At 38.9% G+C, this 19,407-nt stretch overlaps 1 protein-coding gene across 1 annotated transcript in view; it reads right to left on the bottom strand.

Annotated features, from left to right (window-relative positions):
- LOC122087901 (phosphatidylinositol-3-phosphatase myotubularin-1-like) overlaps nt 1-18,918 on the bottom strand; it is a gene marked incomplete at its 5' end in the record, with an annotated part of 30,968 nt that extends 12,050 nt beyond the window's left edge. The window contains 11 exon segments of the mRNA XM_042657031.1: nt 1,648-1,817; nt 3,208-3,321; nt 3,430-3,529; nt 9,374-9,439; nt 9,644-9,707; nt 9,791-9,864; nt 10,022-10,311; nt 11,409-11,458; nt 13,074-13,143; nt 16,725-16,796; nt 18,844-18,918. Coding sequence (XP_042512965.1) covers nt 1,648-1,817; nt 3,208-3,321; nt 3,430-3,529; nt 9,374-9,439; nt 9,644-9,707; nt 9,791-9,864; nt 10,022-10,311; nt 11,409-11,458; nt 13,074-13,143; nt 16,725-16,796; nt 18,844-18,918 — 1,145 coding nt within the window.
- Between the last annotated feature and the right edge of the window lie 489 nt (nt 18,919-19,407).

The following is a 19,407-nucleotide window of genomic DNA, read 5'->3' on the forward strand; positions in this document are numbered from 1 at the left end:
GTCGGCTCAGTTTCAGCATGAAGTATAGTTGTCACAGCGTCTAAGCATTGGAAGGAGCGTCCAAGGCGCCTGGATGCTCTTGACAACTATCCATAAACATTAAATTCATCACAATAAAAGTTTGAAAAAAAAAAGGAGAGAAGGAGGATTGCTGCATTGATAAGCCTCCTAGTCCTATGACAAATAATGCAGGCCCGGTCAAAAAGTTGGTCCTATTTTGATATTTCTAGGATACATGCTTTTAATTCTTTCAATTTATTTGTAATGGGTCAAAGTAATGTAAGCGAACTTGACGCTTGGCTAGGTTTAGGATTGAGCGAAGGAACCGGTAGGGGTAGGATAGCCCACTTTGAAGAATAGCCATGATTTATTATAAATCCCAAAATTGGGGGGTCTAAAGAGATTTACGAAATTCATATTTAATTAGTAGTGGGATCAAGGTAGTGCAGTCGCTTTAGTTTAGTCATTAAGGAGTCCTCTTTTGGTTAGTTGTGTGGGGCTCAATTATCTAGAAGATTTAGGCTTCAACAATTCTAATTAATTGAGTATTTTAGAGCCCTGGTTGGTTAATTTAGTCTTGCTGCCTAAGAGTTTTAAATCTAGGAGTCTTCCTTTTGTTTACAGAATGGATTAATTTTTTATTCAGTAATTGCTTAGCTGGCTGGTCTTCTCTCTCCCTTCCCCATTGGCTGTCACTTTCTTTTCCCCTTTGTTGGACAGCTTTGTTCTCCCTCATCTCTCTTTTTCTTTCTCCCCCATCAACCACCTGTTCTTCCCCATCTCTTCTCCCTCTTCTTTTTTCTTTTTTTCCCTTATTTCTCCCCATTGCAGGCTGCTAAATTCACATGACCAGCACACCTATTTTCAGCCCTGGTTTATTAAGAAATAATTCAGATCTGGCCTTGTGGAGCAGTTAAGCCGATCTCTGATCCCTAAATTGGAATCTAGCATTGGCTGGCTGCAACAGCAAGGTACTACGGTTTGTCTCACCTTACTCAAATCTTTAAGAAAGTAATAAATACTGACTCATTTTACTCTTCCAACTCAGTTGAATCTTCCAGAGTTGGAGAAGTCATCTGAATCATGAAGTTGACTCCGCCGAATCCTACACAATACAAGTTGACGGTCGATTCAACTCCAGGATCTTGGGAGTCGAGTGGACTTGGCTGAGTCACCGACGGCAAGTTATGGTTATGGGGTAAGATTACAGAAAATTCTTTCAAAATTAAAGGAAGGAGAACCTACAATATGAGGATGAAATTTTTTCCTCATTAAAGAATAAAAAATTAAAAAAAGTCTGCACTATGAGGATGAATAACGAATGGTAACCATGCTTATTGGTCCTCAGCAGAGTAGCAGTCCATAAAGAGGCCCATAAGTGATTACTATGAAGGAGACCACAACTCAGGTTGCTTCAACCATAAAATTTTGGTGGATTGGGAAGGACAATCAATAAAAAAATTGCTTAATATCTTACCCAGTAGGGAAGAAAGACAATCATGGAGTAATCCCAAAAAGAAAAGATTGATACCTTCCACTTAAATTTGTGCACATGAACAAATCATTTACACTAGTTAACCAAAACCTTTTGTTGATAATAAATTTAAAAGAAAATAACAAGCAGAAAAAATAAAACTCCATATGAACCTGCAATGCACAAGCACTGATGATGATTCTAAAGCAACACGTGCAGCAATCCAGGCAGAACCAGCTAGGAGACTCTGAACATGTATTAACCACCCACTGTCTCCAAGGGTAGAAACCGATGCGGACATACTACTTAGATTGCCTCCACCCCAAGTCCATCCACCATTTCTCTGTCAATTCAAAAGACATAATCAGTTAAAACCACATACACTTATACACTTTTGAACAGCAAAAATAATGTCAAAATAAGGCTGGAAAAGATTGATTACCAAAGACCCAATTCTTTTGTATAGATCTGATTTTTTTGGTATGGAAACAAATTTTCTAATCTCTACTTACACTTCTACCATAGTTGTAAAACTCAACTAGCCAGACAACAAAACTATTGAAGAAGGTTCCACATGTAAGCTTGTTCAGGCTACCACAAAGCATAGCATTTTTCCCCCCTAAAGAGGGAAAGTCAGGAGTGAAGCTGAAGATCAAAGCCATATTTTTCGAAATATGAAAGGTACACAATAAATAAAGAGGAGATTCACTTTTCCTTTGTCGTTAAAAAAAATGTTGTTTTCCTTTCTTTTTTCAAAGCAATAGAAAATTATGTGCGTATCAAAATATTATAGAGAACCAGTATATTAGTTTTTCTATGCTAAGCAAACACACATGCAGACTCATGTCAACAAAATATAAGTATTATTGTCCCCGAGATATTAACAGTTGATATCCCCCAAAACTTAATCACTCAAGCTCAGAGTATCATTTGGCAAGTCAGTGTACAAATGGCTTGAATTGCTTACTTTTGCCCTTCGAAGATCTAATGCAATCCCGGGTTCCAAAACCCAATCTTGGATCGCTAAGGGCCCACCTAAGTGATAGAAACTCAAAATAATCTGATAGTGGCAATTTCATAAATTTCAGAACAGTTGAGGACAAGAGGTTGAAACAGCCTCTCGACATTCTCGGGGTACGGCTGCATAGTTCTCACCCGTCAGACCTCACACATGCGGGAGTCTTGTGCACCGGGTACGCCCTTTGAGACCCTTTAAGAAGGGCAAAAAGAATCTGGGAGCTATCGATAAATAAAATTTGGAATAAAGAATCTGTCTGGAAATCAGAATTAAATGGAGATAATTAGGTGACTCATTCCCTAGCTCTGGCAAGTAGAACCAGCCCAAAAAATCTACTTTAATGGGGCTAGAATGGTTCAGTAGATCAATTGCAGGAAAAACCCAGAAACAGAGCAGGGGTGGGGTTGTGTTGAGTCTGGGTTGGGTTCCTCAATTTTTATGGGAGATTAATCTCAAGTTTATGATCATAATCAATAGATAATGAGATCAGATTCTTATGTACCATGTTTGAATGGAAACCAAGCAATAATGAAAGAGTTATGACAATAAATGAATTCTTCCAAAACATTACCTAGTGTAATTGATCAATCAAACAGTTCCAAGTGTACCATAATCACTCATCCCAAAAACCACAACGTAACTTCCTTAACAAAAATATGAAATAAATTTATTTAAAGACTAAAATTATATCCCAAAGAACTGTAAGAAAGCTGACCAAGAATGACGACATTCCATCCGATGAAGTAGCACCATGAGTATCTAGATAATCTCTTAGTCGAGAAAGGCTATCCCTCATAGCATGAATATTGTCTATTCCAAAGAATACTATCTGAAAGTATATCGCACGTGCATTGTTAGCAATTATAAAAACATAAAAGGATAAAAGGCTTATTGATATAAAAAAAAAAATCAGCAGACATGCTAAACTTTGACACACCTCAGATTGGAAATAATTAGAGGAAGACTCTGAACCACCTCCCATTGCCCCATTTGCTAAAGCATTTTTTCTTGGTCTTGCATCAGCAATATAAAGTTTCCTATAGAAACAGCATCAATATCTTAATACCCAAGAAAACAAAACACACGTGATTGAAGCAAGCCAGACAAGTGAACAGTAAATGTACTACTGCCAAAAAAAGATTAAGCACAAGGTTATGCTCTCTTGTTCGTCCTTTCCAGCATTCATTCTGCTGGCATCTCATTTTTCTTGAAAATTAGTAACTTCTCTTTCTGATCTTTTTTTGGATGAATTGTCTTTTTGATATTGACGCCAAAGAGACCAAGATAGGACATAATCCCATGCTACTGCATCCTTTGCTTCTGAAGAATGCAAATCAGAAGTTCCTCCAGTCAGATTTCAAAGTAGATTAAAAGAATTTCTTCTTTGTAGTAAAATGGATCTAGGAAAAAGCTGGGTAGAAGCAAGACAAAGGATTGGACAGCTAGAGCATATAATCTTTGGCATAGTTGCCAAGGTATCACAGGCCCCTACTTAGGTCCAAGGTGACAGCACACCTTGTTTGATGCAAGAAAGGTGACAACCTTGGACGCCTAGGCATCTTATAGGACGCCTTGTGGCAGCATGCCTTACACAGTTACACTATATCAGTATTTTTTTTACAGTTCATGATTTTTTTTTTTTTTTTTTTTTGGAAATATGAATATGCATATTTTACATCTGGTCTTTTGTTTATTATATGTTGGTTTTCTCATATTAGGTCATTACTAGTATAATTACATCATCTTGCACTGACCTGGATTCTATGTTGCATACAAACATGATCATATAAAATTAAATTGCTATATTGCACATACTACACGTTTAGGTTGGCGCTTTGTCGCCTAGCGGGGTGCCTTGTCACCAAGACGGGCACCTAGTCGCCTAGGCACCCCTCCTAGTAAGGTTCAACATATCAGGTTTCGACCTGGTTTCGATCCTTGGGAAGACCGAAATTTCAGTCGAAATCTAAGAACTTTCGAGGAAACCAGGGAAATTTTCTCGGTTTGGTGGAAACTTTGATTTCGACCCCCCAAAATGTGTTTTTTCCCTATTTTTTGCGTACGTCCTATTTTAGATATTTCTACCCATTCACATAATTAGTTTTATGGAAGAAATACATAAAATCTAACTTGTGGTGTTGACCAAAGTTTGCTAATGTACTCGTTGACTGAAACTATACTACATAATACATATATAAGTAACTAACTAAAAATAATATTACATAATTGTGAGTTATCTCTCAAGTCTCAAGAGTGAGGTCTCAACAATCAACACTCAACAATCAATTCCAAATATATTCTATAAAAAAAATGAATGTTTTTGGGGGAAGATGGGATTTACCTTTTTGGTCCAAGCTCCCTCCTTAGGTAGATTTGCTATGAATGTACAATATCCAAGCTTAGAATGAAGATTTGATGGCGTAAGGGCAAAGTCTTGAGTGTTTTCTCAATTTCCCCACCTCACAGAGAAGAAAAATGGGGAGAAGGTCCAAATTTTGAAATAAGAATGCTTGGTTTCCCACTTAAGAAGGTTTTATAAAGGTTAGTTCCACCCAAAGGGTCGAACCCATTGATCCACTCGAAAATTCCCACTTTCGGTCGAAATGTGGGAATTTTAGTCGATACTGGTCGAAACCAATGACTTTTAAAAGTCACATGGTATTTGGTATCGAAGTCTTGGGATACCGTGGATGTCACACCCCGTTCTCACAGAACCGGACCGATGACCGAGTTAACACCTGTTAACCCAAAACCTGCTAGGATCATCTGATACAGTAACCACTACACAGCATACCCACAACTAAAGAAAGCAATTCTATATTTCAGCGAAGTCTTACATGTAGATACCTGTAAATACCCCAATACTCTTGATACCCAAATTGTATCACATAGTACATACACGTGTGAGCCCATAGGCGTGATATATACACAAGAATTACAATTTAAACATCCATAGCACAAAAGGGGATAATATCATAAAATAATCAAAAAGAAACCTGGGTTGGTATCAGTGTTGCTGTCCCGCAACACAACTCTAGCACGGGCACTCGGCCCCATGCCCAAGATGTTCAGGACTTCAGGTACCCACCAGTCCTCAGCTGGAAACTCCACAGTGGGTCCCGACTCTAGCTCTTCAGCTGGATAACCTGCACGATCGTCTAAAAAGTGTACACGTGGGATGAGCTCACTAGCCCAGTAAGTGAAAAGAAAGACCAAGCAATCATTTGCAACACAAATGCACCTATATATATGCAAGTCCCTTTTTATTATCTTAAACCACCTAGACATCACATCTAAATCATAGGCCATGTGCTACTTGTAACCACAGTGCAGGTATGCCCTGGATACGAGCTGCAAACCCCATCCCGCGATACGCCCATAGGGTTGCCAGAGAAGGCCAGCCGTGGATACCGGAAAGTAAAATGGGTCAGTTGGGTCTTACCCTGCATTAAAGTAAAATGGGCATTGCCCTGCATTCAAGTAAAATGGGCATTACCCTGCATTAATTTAAAAGTAGTACGATTGACCCTCTTGTTATATCACCAAAGTTGCCGACCGTCTTAGTGATCGACCGGACATACTTCTAACCACCACCGTTGGTACACAACCTAGGGCTTCCCCCCAGTGATACACTCAACACCTAAACCACTGCTGGGAAGGGTCGTAGCACAGGGATGTCATTCCTAATCACATACTCCTATATGAGATAGTACGACTATATAGTGCCCCCGCGTCCCATTCCACGGGCCACCAATGCATTCGTTTCCAAGCAGACTATGGCATCTAGTCTAGCAATGCATCATATTCAATAATTTAAAGTCATCCATCTCATAATTCTAAGCAAGAATAAGCATTTAACAATTAAAGATATCAACACATCAAGTCATAAATGAGTTTCACAATGCACATCAATGCATGCAAATAACATTTGTGAATCACTAGGCTACACACAACAATGAAATGATGACATGGCTAGTCTACAGCAATAGTGGAATGATGCAAAAACACTCCAAAAATAAAGTCATGTCCTCTTCCCACTTACCTAATTTTGTGTACAAAGATCACCCTTGGTACAAGGAAGATCCAACGTGCAATGACGCGAGTTTCTAGTGAAACCTATCATAAAAGTGGTCAAGTTTAGTATATCTCCACTTTAGATTCACAACCAACAGAATACGATGACCCCAACGCGTTTAGAATCACCATAGGAGGTTGTCCGACAAATTTGGGCCCAATCGAAACCCGAAGAGTCGGATTGGTAGGTCAACCGACGGTCGAGGTACCCCGCCGGTCCTTGCCCACCGCTAGACACAGGGACCTTGTAAGGACCGACGGGCCAAGTGCGGCGGGCCAGGTGCCCACCAGTCCTCCCTCGTCGCTCGGCCCAGGGGCTATACCTGGACCAGCAGGCCAGGTGCCCACCGGTCTCACTCGCCAGTCGAGCCAACAGCCCATCTAGGACAGGCGGGCTTTGGATTGGTGGGTCCGACCATTTTCAGACACCCACCACTCAGAACCGAGATTTTGATGTTCACTCCCATTCTTCATCCCACCTTGGGGAAACCACTACGGGTCGATTCGACCGCATTTTCCACAAATCTAAGGTCCCATATCATGATTCCAACATAGATTTAGGATCGATTCAAAGTTTCAAGCTTAGGTTTTACCTTTTTGCTCAAGAACACCTCAAAAACCTCAAATCTTCTTTCTAGCTCAAGAGATCAACAAATGCTTCTCAAATCTTGCAATGTCTTCCTCTAAAACCTTCATAAACAACATATAAGTCCTTTATTAAACCTTAGATTCACATTCTCAAAAGGGATTAACAAGATCTAAAGGATTCCTACCCAAATTGAAGGATTTCACTTAGGGTTTCTTGGAGGTTTAAGAAATATAGACTTTACTCACCTCAAATCGTAGATCTCGTGATGAGGATCACTAATCCGGCGTCGAAATCAAAAGATTCAACCCCGGCGTCGCACAATGAGCATCTTCTTTCCCTTTTTCTTCCTCCTTCCTCCCTTCTCTTTCTTCCTTTTCTCTCTCTTCTTTACTTTTCTCACCCACCATGTAAAACAATAAGGGGAAGAAAGGTAATAAATGTTATTTATACCTAGGTCAAAATATCTAATGACCAAAGTGGTAGGTCACACTGGTGGGTCCGACCCACCTATGACCACCCACCAATCAGCCAAAACTTAGCCGAACCATTGGGATTTCGATGAGGCTCGGCCCCGACACGTATTTCACTCTCGGTAATTGATTAACACGCGTACTTGACATAAATTATGGCTACGTACCTTTATTGTGCGTACATGACCAGGTGATATGTGCAAGTGCACGACTTGGGCCCACGGACTTCACTAGGCATCGACTCCAACTCGTCTGGCCAACCCGAGTTCAGAGTCACCCTTGCCATCATGTTCCATAAGTTACCCGACTCGGCTCGCTCGGGTTCAGGTCCTGCAAGACCAAACCGAACCAACCGGAAAAATTAGACCGGGTTTAGAAAGTAGGGTATCACAGTGGAAATGTGAAAAATTTCTACGGTATCGATCGAAACCTCGAACCATGCTTTGGGGTACGGGAAGCAACTAGATGGTTGAGCAAGGGTGCCTCCGGCTATATCCCCAAACCTAACCTCCCAAGTAAAAAATGTGCAGGGGTAGGCATGCCGAAGCCCATCTATCAAGCAGGCTCTGACAGCGTGCATAAGGACTTAAATAAATAATATTTTGGTTTATGCCCCTAAGGATATGCTCTTTTATGCAGACAGACATGTTGGAAAGAATTCTGATGACAGACAATCAGTATTAGAGGGATTGGAGAATGAGGAATAGATGCTATTTCTGTGTAGCGGGTCAGGAAGATGCTTATCACCTTTTGTTCAGGTGGCTTTGCCTAGGAGGTATGGGGGAGTGCCTATGAGTGATTCAAGCATGTTGATTGTTTTCTCGCTTTCTACTGGCAATTATGAAGGAGTGGGAAGGGGGCCTATGCCCTATGGCGACCAGCGTGGCTGCATTTTGGAGATGATCCTGTTTACAACTTCTTGGAGTATTTGGGAAGACCTTTCAAACAAAGGACTACAGAGGAGTCATCAGCAAGAACTACAGAGAAGGCAAAGAGACTCACAGCCAGCACATGTTTTTGAGGAGGGAAAAGTGGGACTATTTTGCAAATGAATAGTTCTTAGCATGTGAGGAATTTTGGTTTTAGTAAAGGGGAAAGAGTAATATTTTTATTTGCTTCTTCAGATGGCTATTCTGTAATTGCATTTTCTGATTAGCCTCGACTCAACTATACTTATGTTTAAATAACATAACATAGCATTTTCTTTCTAATAAAACAAGTTAAGCAGCAAACAGATTGGGTTTAGGCAGGCGAACATGGTTCATGGTTGGCTGGGTTCAGAGATATTAATCAGGTCCCATCCCAACCACCAACCCATTCAATAACGGGGATAGCAAAAACCCATTTATTAGCTTGGTTGGGTTAAGCTTGGCCGGATTAAGCATTGCCACCCTTACCATGAAATAGAATATAATAATGGCACCTGCTCCACTAGTTGGAGCATTTGAAAGGAGAGAGAAAACCCCCACTCCTGAGGTATGGCATCTAGTCATGGTGTTAGAGTAACAAGAGGTCTCCACTTTTCGACTTGACCTCCTTTCTGAATGACTAGAAGGCCCAAACACACAATGGTTTTTCTGATGGGCATTATGCAATGATTTCTTTCTTCTGCACATGAGGATAGAGTAATCCACAGGATTAGAACCTTCCATTGCTGTCAATTAACTATATCTAACCTAAATAAATTATCAAAAACCATAAATCATATACAAAAAGAAAACCATTAGTTGGAAAGAAAATAAGCACACCTCCGTGGTCCTCTGCCACCAGCAGTGTGGGTGCAAAGTGCTGCGACAAGATTTTCATCGGCATTGCTGCATACAATTGAGAGCAGTGAATCAAGAAAATTTAATCCCATACAGAAACATAGATAGGAGAAGTAAAAAAAAAAAAAACCCTTGAAAACCTAGTTTTCAACTCATAATTATCATTATAATAACCCAGTAAACAACTCACTTATATTGTGCAATGACAAGACTCCAAAAAGCATTAAACAAGTATACACAAAGTACAGTTACCTCCTGGTGTTCATCATGAGGCCAACTAAAGGTTGAGATGAACGTGCTAGGACAGCTCCAGTTCCTACACCACACAAACGATTTTAAGGGTCACAATATCTAGCTATATGATGCAGGGGTAAAATAAAGAAGAATAGTAATGGAGACCTGGATGACACCATGAAATCACAGGCAAGCGACACCTTGCACGAAAGGTTGAAGCCTGTAGCACTTCCTCATCCCTAGTATTGGAAACAAAGAAATTAATAAGATAAGACGTCTTGCCCAAAAAGAAAAATGTTTCATAGAAAGTATATGTTATTTATAAGGATAATCACAAATTCCGAGAATCTAATCATTACCAGATAACATCAGAATTAAAGGAATACAATACCCCACCTGATAGATTTGGGAACAATCAATGAGAATGGGTAAGTAGGGCACATAGCATAGTTGGAATTTACCCCACTTATTCTCCACCACTCATTAGATATACAGAATGATGCATCTTCAACAGTGCGACTTGATGCAAGATGGGACCTTTTTCCAAGAAGCCGAAAATACTCATTGAGTAACCGCACCTTAGGGCTAGTATTGTTGAACTTGGAAGGTCCACAAGTAAAGGGATAAAGATCCCATAATTGTGCTGGCCTTGTATACCTCCATAGTGCATCAAAAACAGCACGTCTCTGTAAGAGTTACAGGTTAATACAATATATGAAGCAAATCACAAAATCCAATTTGAAGAATAAAACTCAAACAGAAATGCATAGTTTATGAACCCGTTGTGCTGGAGTTTTTCTTAAGGGAGAAGATTACTGGTGCTGAAGGGATAGTCCCATCCCTCCATTTTCACAGATCAATGGAAATGCACAGGGAAGGTTTCAGTTGTTTTTATTGGTGGGTATGTTATTTAGATTAATTTGCTGTTCCCCATCGGTATAGAGTTCTACTCTTCAGGATGCATTCCTGTCAAATGATAAGAAGCTTGATAATTTCACCAAAATCAAACTCTTGGGTTGAAGAGCAAAGTGGATGAGTATCCTTAAAAAGCCAATAAATATTTCTTTCTTCCTCCTCCTCTTTTCTTTTCTTTTCTTTTCTTTTCTTTTCTTTTCTTTTCTTTTCTTTTCTTTTCTTTTTTTTAATAAATAGAGAAACAACAGTGCTGAAGGGTCCTCACTTGAATTGAACAACCATCAACATTAAGATCAAGGCCCTTTTTTGGCATTAGATTGGCCCCTTCAGTTGGGATCAAAATTTTGTTAGCGGAGGACCCAGTTGTAATTAGGTTTACAGTGGCTTGCAGCAGTAAACCATGGAAGCTCACTTTATTCACTACTGCCAAGATTTGAAATTTGGGATGAAATATCATATTATAACGGAGGCCAAGATCCAGAAACTCCATCAAAAATTAGACAGGCAAGGGCGGCAAATAACTGGTTGTATGTTGAAATCTATGCGACTTAATTAGTGGTCTTCGTAGTCTGACTCCGGTACAATGGGCCTTCACTTGTAATATTATCTTTATCAGTGGTTTATTGTTATCCATTTAAAAAGTATTTCTCTGGCCCTCACAATACTCAGTGCTGCCATTTCAAAACAAACGTGAACTGTCTTTTCCTAGAGTCATCACAGCTCTCAAATTAAACTGAAATTCCAGCATCAAATAGTGCTTATAAAGAATCATCCCAGTAGCCTATTCTTATTGAAATCTGCCTTCCGTTCGGGAAAACATATGGGAGGGATCAACCCTGCAATATTCATAAAAGATCTTATGACTGACCTGCTTCGTACGGGGGCGAAAACCAAAGACAATAATTCTCATGTCTTTACCTGACAAAAATATGACAAATCATGAGTTATTTTTTTCTGCGATCAGCAACAGATAAACATTCCCCCAAACACACACCAAAAAAAAAAGGGAAAAGAGACCGGGACACAAGCTAAACAACATCACACAAAACACAGCAACCTAACAAGAGAAAGGCAACAGGTCATAAACCGAAAATTAGTAGAGCCCCACCTTCCCAACCCCCCCCCTAAGGGGGGAACTATCACTTCGAGGCAGTAAATGAACTCAAGGAATCTCCTTTTAAGTTCCACCACCTTATCTTAGGGCAGATATGCTCCCAAATCTTACGATTCTGCATAATGAAACAAGACCACCAATCTATGTTGAATGGTTAGGCTCTCCCAAAGCATAACCTTACAATCCTTAGACAACAATATGTCGGACCTTCTTGTTAGGGAGAATCTATTTGGCTGATATGATGCCCACTTTTGTAGGTAACTAAATGCTCCTCTTTTCAGAAAAAGTACTCACAATGGATAAATCATAAGCTACAGCGGCAAGTGGCCCACAGCCCTATATTAAAAGTATATCTATTTTATACTCCTATTAAAACTCAAACTTCTAATAGACAGCCAGACTCGCTAAAAAATAATAAAGGGGAGTTGGTATGTCACAATTTTCTAAAGATAGTTGAGAGTAATTACTAAAAAGGTAAAAATTAATTAACTATAACTATTAAAAAAAAAAAAAAATTGGAAAACTAAGATTACAAAACTATAAAAGAATAGATATTCCTAATTAAATAAAACCATGCTTCATCATTGAGAACCACACTCAAGCACCACGCAGGTGGGATTGCTAAGTGCTAACATGTACCACTCTTGATCCCAAGCAAAATCCAATAAATCTTGATAGGTTGATGTAAATAAACGAATTTTTGTTCTACATCTCCGAGCTTTATATCCTCATCTAGTTCTGGTCATTGATTTAAATTAAACTTTAATAAACAACCAATTGAAACTGATTTCATTTCTTTCAGTCATTCTTTCCCCTTTTTATCGATGTATTAATAACAAAATGGTTTCTTCCACTGTATAAAATAAAAATTTCCAAAGTGAAAAATGGAAGGAAGCTCCTACAGCCACCAATTCCAACCACCAAGTTTTTTTTCCCCCTAAAAATGCTTCACAGCTGGACTTCTTTAGAAGTCAACCAACAGATGCATCTCAGGAAGTGCCAAAAATGGGTAGAGAAAAGCATCAAAGCAGCAAGTTAACACACTGCAAAATTCCTCAATGTGGGGGCACCTCTAGCTTCAAACTATGTTGCTACTGCAGTAAAAAAAAAAAGTCCATATTCAATTCCAAAAATCATCTGGGTGTGTGTGTGTGTGTGTGTGTGTGTGAGAGAGAGAGAGAGAGAGATTGAATTCTTAGAGAATTTTAAACTGCCATTTGTAAAGAAAAGTGGTTAAGCAGTCGTAAGGTAAGAGTGGCAAAATTGTAAATGAATCCCTCCTTTTATCGGCAATAACAAGAAGACAAATATGAGAAAAGATAAACCTCATGGTCCTCATCAGAGTAGCAAGAATTGTAATTGGATTCAGTTTTCCCCTTAAATAAAGATTAACTGAAGGTAACTATTCCAAAGACATACCGATAACCTGGAGAAGCCGCTGTGAAGGAATTTTATCGGATTGACGTGGGACGGAGGGAAACTTCAAAGCCTGAATGTCCAATTAGACCTCATGAGAAAGCATCAGAATAATAAATGGAAACTGCATAAATATTAATTCATAAGTACAAACAATCAGAAACAAAAGAAGGGAGACTGAGAGGTTTACATGGCTAACATAGATTAAGCATAAACAAGCAATCAATAAAGCAATTTATAAACATGTAGAAGTGCATTCAGACATGGAAGATGGTGCTCATACTTAAATAATTAAACCATTAATTTTTATTATTATTATTTTTTTTTTTAAATATCCCACAACCAAAGTAAGTTGATGGCTAGCTTAAAAAACAAAAAACAATGGCAAGAAAAATATAAGATGATGTCTGGAACACATACACAGATGTTTTGCAGATAGAAAGTAATATAGAAACAAAAAGAGCACATAAAAACAGTAGAAGTTGCTTGCTAAAGAAAATATCACTACAGTAGACAACCCCTCCTTTGCCAGAAAAATCTCACTAAAAGGCCCTTCGTTGTTATTGCTGACAGGCCACAGTATTGTTTAACTCAAGTTTGCTGTTTTCAGATATGTACATATAGATCTGGAGTGTTCCATCTCTTCAGCAGTCCGGTGAGGTTTTGAATTTAACTGGGCTAAACCATCGGAAGTTGTTTTTTTCTTTTCTTTTCTTTCTCTTTTCCACTGCCAATGGTCATTCATGACTATAGTACAAGAGGTAACTAATCCCCCTCAATCAATCAATCAATCGGGGTTGATTTAGATTACTCCACCACTGAGAGCGAAATGTGATTCTTTCAGCGCCAGTACATACCATAGATGAGAGAACACATCAGATGAGAGAAAACATTGCATGATAAAAGATACAAGCACAATTGCAAGGCCAGTCCTTATTTTATCATCACAATGCTCTTCTATTGCTCTCATCCCCCCCACACCCCATGTAATAACAAAGGGAAATGGACAAAAGGAACCATAAGTTTGGTATCAAGAGATAAATTATTTTGGGCAAAACAAAAACAATAAAGATATTAAGTATCATTTTCAACTGGAGTTAGGGGAGGCGGCACAAGGATCTCCCCAGCCAAAGTCACCATACAGGCATACACAACACGGTATCAGACCTGGATCAGACATTGGCTGGTTTAAGGGCTAGTTTCCAGATTAACTGGCCCAGCCTATGGGTCAATAGGACATCCCATGGCAATATAACTGAATTATTACATTACTAAATACTTCAAAAAAAATTTATCTACACCAATAAGTTTAATTCCTTTCCAGTGGGAACCATTGTATGATCCTAACCTGATTTAAGGGCTAAGGCAGAGAGTAGAGATGCAGAGTCCCAAGTTGGCCGTTCAAAATGAAGGCCAGACCTGGCAGATAACTATGACCCACATGATATTAATAAAAATATATCACAATTCAGATTGAAGAAAACTCAAAAGATCAAATCTTAGGAATAAAATGGGCCTACTTGGTATTAACTCTTTTTTTGGCTTGGTGAGACGAGAGCACAGGTGATATATAAAATGTACAATATATCGGTCGAGATCTTGGTGAATATCTTGGTCTCGACTTGACTCAAGATTAATTCACATGGGGTATATACATAACTCTGACGCTCAACTCAACCCAACTCGACATCTCTCGCCTCTCTAGCCCTACTGTGAAGAAAAAGTGAGCTTTCTACAGTGTAGATTAACAACTTTAATACTTAGATTGGAGATTATCACTTCATCATCAACCTTTCGCGATCCTTTTCTTCTCAAGAACAGTTATAGAAGAAAATAACTTCTCTAAACCATTCTTTTCATAGAAACATGGTCAATAGGTGTTTGTTTTTATTGTGGAATAGCCTAGGGTGAAGGGTCCGAATTCAAAGTACCATTTTGGGTTTGATTTTAAAAAACTAAGGTTCCCAATGTGTTTAGAAGGCCTAAAATAGGGTAAATGGCAAGTTTCAAGGGCTAAAAAGCCCATATGGCCACCGAGATCAACCACCTCGATGACCGGGGAAAAATACCCGATCCTGGTGTTTTGGCCCAGTGAAACCTTGGGCAAGATCGAGATCTTAAACCTTGGGCCTACCCCTGGCTCCACTAGGTCTCGATCAAGAACTCCAATATACTACACACGGCACACAGCTTCTTCCATTCATAGAAGCGCAATAGACTAACTTCCTTTGGCATATTCCACTCAATACTTGCAAAGATATCACCTGACAGCAAGATGAAAGCCACTTTTCTGAAGCACATCAAGAATCAATTCCCTTTCCAAGGGCCCTAGAAGCACTTCCACACTAGGATAAGCACCTGCACTCCCAATTTTCCAGGTTGGGCTCTCTTTAATCTGTCGATCCAAGTTCTCAGACAAGCACAGTTGTCTAGGCGACGCCTTGGCGTCCAGGCACCTTTGTTGGTGTCATTTTGGGTCCAGGCCCCCTCCAATGCCTTGGGTCGCCTAGGCACCATGACAATTGACAACCATGTAAAAGAGCAGCATATAAGTTGCAACAACTGAGCTAAATCATTTTTGTCCAACAACTTTCCCCTGAACATAAGATTAAAAGTGATGCTACTATCCATCCAGTGTTTTCAAAGACATTTGAGGTATATTATATCCGTATACACTAAATCACAGCATGAGGAGAGACGAGTTCATGAAATTGACAACTCAAAAACCACCCAAATATTTTGGCTTGCACATCCATTTCCACTTCACAGCAGGGGATGACTTTCTTCCTTTGTTGTGAAAACAACCCTCATCATCAGCAAACAGCATATACCAAAAGACTTCATACTGTATGCATCTTTTCTAAAGTATATATTATATAATTATGTGAAAAAGAAAGCTACCAGGCTGTGTGGCCCTACAACCAGACACCAAAAGGGCAAAATGACCGCACCACCCCCTGTGAAATGAAAAATCCCACCCCTGTTGGATGCCCCCGCACCATGCAGCCTGGCAGCAACCCCCCCTCCTGATAACAATTTACTGCTCACTATTCGTACTTTTTGCCTTTTATCTTTAACTCAAATCAAAATTCATTAAGATGGTATATATAACTCGAAAATGTATGATAGCTGCAAGGAATTTTATTCCCTTTACTAAAGATTATAAAATGCAAAAGACAACAATCTAGTCATTTCAATTCTTCCATCAGGATGGACTTTAATTTAAGACAAAAAAGCATATTTTCTCATTAATGAAATAATCAAGAGTAGTTTGAACTTTGAAAGACTGAATTATTTGTCATGAAATTACATCACCACCACAATACCACAATACCACATTACATTTTCTGTATCTCATACATGTGCCCCACACTGAGTGACCAAAAATTTCCATGGAGACTAAACCCTTTGAAGTTGTATATGAGTACCAGAATATCCCAAGACAGTGCAAGATGTCATATGCAAAAGCAAACTTTTCACTCAAGTTCAGTAAACAAACATTAAAATGTATTGCGTATATCTGCATTCCATGTCGAAGGCATGACAGAAACAAAGATGTTCACATTGCAGACCTCAAGTAACAATCCATGTTTCATAATGTTTCCATGCAATAAACACGAGACAAAGAAAAATTAAATATGCAGCAAAACTTACTTGTTTGCTGAATTTTTCAATCGTTGCCAGTGGTATTGTGCCAAGAGGAATTATATTCCTAGTTCCTTCACTCTTTGGAAAGGAAAATATAATCAGCGTTAGCACATGTAGGACAAAAAGAGAATGAGAATTGAATTCAAGAAAACTAGAAATCAATATATGTTTGACACTGATCTTGAAAATAAACTAAACTTATGAGAGAATGAAGTGATACAACTAAAAATTACTGAATCCCACATTTAATATTGCTGAATCACAAACTCTCAACCAAAACAAGTTATCTAGAGAAAAAATAATCACTAAATATCAGAAGACCAATATTCCAACAAGAATGCCTTGCAAACCAATCACAATCAGTATATCATGTGTAACTTTAGTTACACTAGGATGGATAATGACGTGGCGAAAATTGATGACAGGGAGATTCTACAAAGTGATTATTTTAGGTATCTGGACTTGATCATAAATAAAGAAGGTGATATAGAGGATGATATATCACAGAAAATTAAAATAGGATGGATGAAGTGGTGAAGTGCATCCAGAGTGTCGTGTGATACAGAAAATACAGCACACCTTGGTGCAATGGTAAGGTTGCTCCATTGCGACCAAGTGATCATGGGTTTAAATCAGGAAACAGCCTCTTGACAAAGTGGGATTTAGGTTGCGTATGATGCAGGTCAAAGCCTGAGAAGAAGAGGACTAAGAATCAACTTCAGGAAAGGGGGAAAAAAAGGGAGTTTCTTTCCTGTTCAAGTGAACAGTACCCCACTTGAACAGTAACCAATATAGGCCACACTGCCAGCTCATAATGTGGAGAGATTGGAGAGTAATCAAGGTAGATCATTGCCAGTTTCGGGAAGTTATTAGTCATCAACCAGCTTTATATCGAGGGGATATTTTGAAGATCTTGTGGGCCCCATGGCCAGCTGTATGGAGCAAGATTGAGAGCCAGTTGTTGCATGGAGGACTCTTACAGCTGCTATATAAATCAGCTTTCTGTAGATAGGTTTCAATTAGTTTGTTTCTATTTATGATTTATTCAGTTATGTAAGGCAATCTAGGATAGTTTCTATTTTCAGTTACAGTGGTTTAAAAAGTAGGATTTCTTCATTGTAAAAGAGATCTAGGAGTTCCCTTTGTTGTTTGGCAATCCCCATGCATGGAGAGTCTCACTTTGTAACTGATACTCTATTATAAATATAAGGGGTCTAGTCCCCAACAGAATTGGTTTGATTGAGAAAATAATGGTGTTATGTTGCGACGGTGAGAGACATATCTGTGGGATGCAGAAACCCTAGTGGGAGGCTAGGTTGGAGTTAGATGAGAGGCTGCTCTGTAGTTCAGGTGGGAGGCTTGAACATATCTTTTTCTTCTATCCTTTTTTTCTCTCTTCTATTTTTTCTGTTCAGTTTCAGATTCATTATCAGTAAGTGAGAGATCCTACTGTGGAATACTGGAATTAGTCCCTAGTTTCCTAGTTAGGGATTGATTCTAGCATACATTATGACTCTCCCCAAACCCCACGGTGGCGGGAGCCTCGTGCATTGGGTAACCCCTTTTTTACAGCAAATACAATGTACACTACCAATCTAGGGTTTGAAGCCAAACTGCTATTTTGGGCATGTTTTTTTGCAACTTAAAAGTTCAAATATGTTTAGACATGATTAATTAGGGTTTCCCTAAAGTTTCGAGCCTAAATATGACCATTTAACCCCCAAAATGGCCAACCAAAATATACCAGATCTTAGTCAAATTTCGACCAAAATCCGAAATATTTTGATTTGTACCTGGGTCATAACCCAAGTTGAAACCAAAATTCTGAACCATGCTCCTTCTTGACATGGTCCAGGTTTCCCAAAAGTGAAACTATCAACTGATGGCCATGTTTGTTGCCAGCAGGTGCTTCAACTAGGCCTTTAGAAGCCTGCAAATGACTATGTCTTCTTGGCATGCTAGAGCACAGTCATTTTAGAAGTGCTCAGGTAGTTTGGCAACAGAATCATTAGCCTTCAAAAATAAATTTGAAACACGATTTTCTACACTTCAAGGAGAGTGATTGGATCATTGGGGCAAGTACGGACAAATATAAAAATCATTTAACATGATATGAAAAACGTACCACAAAAAGTAGGCGAAAATTGGTAAGCAACAATGTGCCTGCCTCATCAGTATTCACAAGAACAACACCATAGCCCTGGAAGAATTCAAAAATCAGACTATATGATTAGTAAATTTAAATGATTCAAAGAGGTTGAAGGGAAGACAATCTTTGCTATTTCAACAAGTTGTTACTTAGACGAATAAAAAATAATAGCCAGACCTTAAGTCTTTATAGTTTCTATTCACAAAAAGAGCTTAACAAGCAGTGGAAGAGGGGTTGTGGTTTTTTATCCCGAAAAGAAATAAAAAACTATTAATAAATTCAGCTATATATAAGAAAAATCACAAAATTTGGCCATTTTCCAATCAATGGTTTCAGTTATCACCAACTCTTATGGGTTATAATGATCTAGAAATGGATCAGTCACTATTTCTAAATGTTGTGATGTGGATCCGGGTTCCAAAACCTGAATCGGATAGCTTATGGGCCCATTCGAATAGTCAATAATTCAATCATAATAATCAATGGCAGATTCGTAATTAAGGTAAGGTTTAAAACTGGGTGGTAGAACCATAGTTTTTA

Source organism: Macadamia integrifolia, chromosome 9, assembly GCF_013358625.1.
Source record: "Macadamia integrifolia cultivar HAES 741 chromosome 9, SCU_Mint_v3, whole genome shotgun sequence".
Classification (NCBI taxonomy): Eukaryota; Viridiplantae; Streptophyta; class Magnoliopsida; order Proteales; family Proteaceae; genus Macadamia; species Macadamia integrifolia.